This window comes from Culex pipiens, chromosome 3 (assembly GCF_016801865.2).
Source record: "Culex pipiens pallens isolate TS chromosome 3, TS_CPP_V2, whole genome shotgun sequence".
In the NCBI taxonomy this organism is placed as follows: domain Eukaryota; kingdom Metazoa; phylum Arthropoda; class Insecta; order Diptera; family Culicidae; genus Culex; species Culex pipiens.
In genome coordinates this window covers 79,161,869-79,167,868 of record NC_068939.1, presented here as the reverse complement: position 1 = coordinate 79,167,868, position 6,000 = coordinate 79,161,869, and the positions used below count along the sequence as shown (strand labels likewise).

Sequence of the window (6,000 nt, the reverse complement as noted above, 5' to 3'; positions counted from 1 at the left end):
ATAGTTGTAAATACATTTACTTGTATTGTCAAATTAAAAAGTGACGAACTGTTACTTTTTACACGGGACTCACATTTACTATCAAACCAAACGTTTGATAGTAAGTGAGAGCTCCGTGTAAAGAGGGTGTTAAACTAAAAAGTGACCCCGTTCGTTTGACAACAATTGGTGTCAAACTATTGGGTTTTCTGTGTATTGAATCAACAACACATTTTTTTGTTTAGAGCTCGCGATTTGTGATTTACAAAAAAATGGTCTGTTTTCAAAGCAAAATCGACGATAACATTTCAAAAGGCATCATGTACATTTTGACACTTTCTGGGTTATTGCATATTCTGAAAGTACTCCTAATAAGCTACCTCTCCACCAAAAATGAGCAAAAGTTACTTCAGTAAAGTCTGTTTAATCATGATTTTAAATAAAGTAACACACTACTACATGAATGAACCTCGTGACGAAAAAAAAGCATCATGAAAAAAGCGCCATGTACATTCGGCGAAAAAAAACGAAACATAACAAAGCGTCCCCCTCAATGACAGCAGGGTGATATAGACGTTGGTGATTTCAAAAGAAGTTATGTTTGTTTTTCTCAAATAAAATTACGGAAATAATGTTTTATTGAATTTGGATGATCAAGTATCCGTAAAAGCAAGAGTTTTCATCGTTTGTTATCATTAGAACATCTTATTATGCTTTTATATTAAAATGGGAATTGAAAATGGATGCTCAACATTCAAATGCGTTTTTCTCAAAAAGGATGGTTTGTACATGATGCTTTTTGAAATTTTGGCATCGATATTCATATTGATCCAAAGTGACGAATGACCTCTCTAGGTTAAAGTCACGTTAATAAAATAAACAACATATTGATCCAGGAAGTCGTCATTTTGCATTGGCAACATGTCAATGTTAAAAAAATGTTTATTTTGCCTGATTTTTTTACGAATTTCTCTAAAAAAAAACAACAAATGCAATAATCCCACCAATATCATCATCTTGTAGGCAACTTCTTTCTGAACAATTTTGCTTTTCAATCATTAGTTGTATCACTGCTGTGCAAAGATACAGTAATTTCAGTAAAAAAAGCGATTTTTTTAGGATATTTTACGTAACTTACGGTGAATATTAATTGAGGTCATTGCAAATATTTTTTGAAGTTTACGTCCCTCGGCTCTGACCAAAGTCGAGGAGGAGGGGGGGGGGGATATATACTGCCCATGTTCGCATAAATGTCCCATATGCAAAAACAGCAAGCTGAGAAAAACGCATTTGAAGTTTGTCCCATACATAAGGCTACTTGTTAAGTTTTCACGAAAAAACTGTATTTCTTTCTGATTTATAGAACAAAGTACTGTATGTTATAGGCTCTTTTGAAAGAGCACACAATTTTGAACCAAACTGCATCCATAACTTGAAATCGATGAAAATGCATATGGAACATTTATGCGATCAGGGGCAGTATATAACTATTGAAATTACAAGCCAAGGTTTCAGCATTTGGATGAAAAAAGTGTTTTAAAATGCATTTTTCACGCGCTCAGTTGCTTTTCCATCATTAGTTTTCAAAATATCGAGGAATCGAGGCAATTTTTTTTTTTTTCAAAAAAAAACATTTTGTCTGTACTTTGGTTGTTTATGAAAATTGTTTTGAAAGGAGTTCAAACATGCTCTATGATTATAAACGCAGGAAATGCATTTGAACTGGTTTTCAGTTGATTAAACTTAAATTTTCATTAAAATTTTAAAGTTTTCCGAAAAAAAAAATTGTTTTGCCCCTTGATTATTCAGGCCGACTTTGGGTGGCGACATAATTTTGAAAAATATTTACAGCGGCCTAACAAGGTTCTGAAATATGGTTTTATATAAATAACTATCAGAATTCGGTACATTAATTGAACTTAAAGCATCATGCGTCTCCAGCAAAATGTACCTACTGATGACAAATTTCGATGGAGAACATGATACTTTGAAAAAAATTAAAATTGGACACTCAAACGCCAAACAGCAACAACAAAAAAAGAACGATGTGATAAACAAAAATAAAGAAGTAGAATTTATTAGGAAATTTCTTTAGTTTATCGAAACAAATCTCCCACAGCAGCGCCATGGGACAACAACTGATCATTAACCACTCCCTCACCGTTCGTCAAACAGTTCAAACTTCAGCCGGCAGCAACTTCCTCCGCACGTCGAAAATCGCAGTTCGCAGAACACAACCCCGAAAATTCCTACGTTTTCACAATCGGCGAGGAAAACAAACTAGCAATCTTACACCAAACTTAAAAGCCAAAAGAAACAAACAAAATTACAAAACTAAAACACACAAACACCAGCCCTGCGCGCGCGCGCGCTACAAGCTGGTGATGATACAATCTTTTACGCTCCAATTAGGACTCTTAAACTTGACTAACTTGTATACTGCCGTGGCTCTTCATCTCCAGCACCGATTTCTCCGTCGAGTGGTTGTTGTTATTGTTGTTGTTGTTGTTGGTGATGGTCATTTCGTTGCCGGAATCGAACGATTCACCCACTTCCAGCGGATTAATGCTACCGTTCCGTTCCGTGTCCTTGTCATCACCGCCTCCGCCGCCGCCACTTCCAAGCAAAATCCCACCGTTGGCCATCGGCGGAATTGTCGTGGTCGTCGTTGCCGCCGCGGGCACGCTGATGACATCGACGCTGGTGCTCTTGCGCTTGGCCATCGTCAGTGGGCTGGTCTTTTCGGCCTCAATCAGCTCGGCGCTGCCCGTCTGCATCTGCAGCGACTGTTTGCCGGTGAGCTTTTCCTTGGTGGGCTTATCACCGACGCCGGAGGACTTTTTCGAGCTGCCCCCACCGTCGTCCTTGTCTTTGTCCTTGTCTTTCAGCTTCTTGAAGCCAACGAGCACCTTGTGGGTTTTGGAGTCCTTCGTCTTGCCGGCCGTTGTGGAGGCCGCCTTGTTGGTACCGCCGTCGGCGGCGCCACTCTCACTTTCCTCGTTAATACTGCTCAGCTGGCCGTTCTCCTCCTTGGGACCCTGGATCGGGATGTCGTCTGTTGGTTTTGGAGAGTGAGGGGAAGGAACGAAATGGAGAGAGAAAGAGAATGTATTCAATCAATTGTTTACTGATAAGATTTTAAAGAAAATTGCAATCACGTTGCCGCACTTTATTGTGCTATTTATCACGGCGCGGTTACACTAATGTTTGAGTATCTTCTTTATTCTTCTTTATTGTTTTTGTTATATTTATTTTTTGTGGAATAAAAAAAACAAAATAAGTTGAGACACATCATTGTAAAGTACCAAGCGTTTCCATCGACACCAAACTACAAAAAGATAGACATTCCTTGTGGGAACCTTAAACAATGAGTGTTAAATGCCTGCAAAAAAAAACTATAAAAATCCACCTAAGTGGTTGATGCCTTCCTCACCCCTAACCAAAAATGGATCATTGAATAAATCATGAAATAATTTCCATCAGCATTAAATATTAAATCTCCGAAAACCAAGGTGGAGACAGAAAACTGTTTTTTATGTGACTCAGATAACCATAACATGATACAGTCCACACTCGATTATCCGGAGCTTCGATTACCCGTACGTTTGTATAAGATTCGGAAGAGGGAAAATTTTAAAACTTGATTTAATGGCGAAATAGATGTTGTGAATGAATTCTGTATAGTTTAAGGCTTGTAAAACCAACTTTTACAAACAATCAAAGATTTATAACCTTGACTATTGACGCAAGTGAAGTATAAACTGCAATAAACCGAAATATCGTGTTTTCAATCAGCAAAAAAAACACCTCAAAACCACCTTTGTAATCCTGAAATATCTCCGGTAGTCAGGAACCATTTTTCCAAAGCTTATCATATCCTGAAAATAGGATAAATTTCCCGTCGAATGTTGTCGGCGTTGTAACGTCACGAAATGTACAGCAACTGCGAAAAACAAGCTTAACTTTTATTTAAAAACCAATGTTGACAGTCGATTCAAAAAAATATTGAAGGAACAAAATTCTCCACCGTTGTAACTCACGCTACATATTCGCTTGTGGAACAGCAACTGAAACGTTAAATCCTTAGCCCAGGGGTGACCAAAGTATGGCCCGCGGGCCAAATGTGGCCCGCGAGGTGACTTTTTGTGGCCCGCGGTTTAAGGTTTGGTGAATTTTTTTTAGTCAATATGAATCCAATAATGTATCCATAATTTGATTCTGAATATACCTGGAGTCCATATCTGGAGTTTTGATATGGAATACTTATATTTTTGCTGTCTTGAAAGTTTTCCACTTTAGTAAAATTTGAACATTTCAATAAGTTGAATTTTTAGCAAAATATCTATTTCGTATCTGGAGTTTTTTATGAAAAGGTCCAATAAACCAAATTTCCATTTTTTGCTTTTTGGGTGTTTTTGAAACCGCCAGGGGTATTAAAAATACACAAAAAGCAAATCTGAAAATTTGGTTTATTGGACCTTTTCATAAAAACTCCAGATACGAAATAGATATTTTGCTAAAAATCCAACTTATTGAAATGTTCAAATTTTACTAAAGTGGAAAACTTTCAAGACAGCAAAAATATAAGTATTCCATATCATTGGAGAGGCATGACGCAACATTTTTAAGGGCTTGGCACCAAACTTTTTTTGCACTTATAAACCGCCCACCTCGGGATTCAAACTCATGTCATTTAGGTTACGAATTGAGTACGTAACATCTGATTCAGGCTGACCAAAATTTATTGAAATATTATGGATATGGGAGGAATGATTGTTGAGAAATGTCTTTGCAACAATTTATAATTTTGGTAGCAATTTATTTAAAAATAAAATTACTTTATTTTTCCAAGTATAAATCACCTTTTAAAAAATTGTTTTACAAAAAAATATGTGAAAATACAAGTTAAACCCCATTTTTTATTTTCATTTAATTTGTTCAACAACGAATGTCCTCAGTCACAAAAGTATCAATCATCCATCAACACAAACCAGACCATAGAATATATATTTTTACAAAGTTATTGTATAACCTGATCTGTTGGTTAAGGCATGAAAATTGCATTATTTTTGCTATTTTTTGTTTTTTTTATTTAAAAAAAGAAAACTAATTGAATAAAACTGTTGGAAAAAAAATATTTTTGTTTTTTTAATGTTTAAATTACGAAAATGTAAAAAAATACCTACAATTTAAAAAACCTAAACTGATAAATGTATTTTACTAATTTGTAGTTTGAAATAACGATATTTATTTATTTAAATACACATTTTTTACATTTGGCCCGCAAGCTTATGTGAGCTTCTAATTTGGCACGCCACTCAAAAACTTTGAGCACCCCTGCCTTAGCCCGATGTTGATTCTTCTGGCAAATTTTTCATACTTTCAGAGTCTGTAAAATATAATTAAGGTGTTTTTTTTTTAATTTCCGAGTTATAGTCAAAAAACTGAAAAAAGAAACGTCAAACCGTTGTAACGTCACAGCAGAATATGTCATAATCAAATCAATAACATTTTTTTTTATATTAACATCAAATTTCAGTACTGCGACCCCATTTCAATCAAATTTCAGTTTTTTGTTGTTTTATACAATACTAAATACAATTTCTCAATAATTGAAAACCGCCATTTCGGTCGCCATCTTGGATTTAAACATTCAAAATCACTTTAGAGCTAATTTGGGAGCATATTCAAACTCAACAATCAAAAACAAGACAACGGAAAAAAATCGTGATGCAATTATCCCACATTATCTTAACCTGTGGTGTTTAATTTGTTTTGCATTTGGCGCTTTTGACAATCTGTCAACATACACAAATACATATGCACTTATGTCATTCAGGAGGTTGGGTTCTAGGAATGGACAACAGATGTCGGCAAACGAAATACGAATTTGAACTGGCCCCACTCTTTGATCAAATATGTGTTATAACTTTCTTGTCTGTTTGTCTGTGATTATCCGAAGATTAGATTTTCCAAAGATTTTTTTTCCTATGCCTTCGGATATTCGAGTCTGGACTGTAT

General features: G+C 35.5%; 1 protein-coding gene across 3 annotated transcripts in view; it reads right to left on the bottom strand.

Moving 5' to 3' along the window:
* Positions 1 to 1,525: 1,525 nt before the first annotated feature.
* The window catches only part of LOC120422625 (hyccin), a 57,650-nt gene continuing 53,175 nt past the window's right edge, over positions 1,526 to 6,000 (bottom strand). The window contains exon 7 of one of the 3 annotated variants that reach the window (XM_039586119.2): positions 1,526 to 3,037. In XM_039586119.2, the coding sequence (XP_039442053.1) occupies positions 2,397 to 3,037 (641 nt within the window). In that variant the 3' untranslated portion in view covers positions 1,526 to 2,396. The remainder of the gene's footprint in view (positions 3,038 to 6,000) is intronic. The other 2 variants (XM_052709334.1, XM_039586118.2) reach the window with 2 other exon arrangements.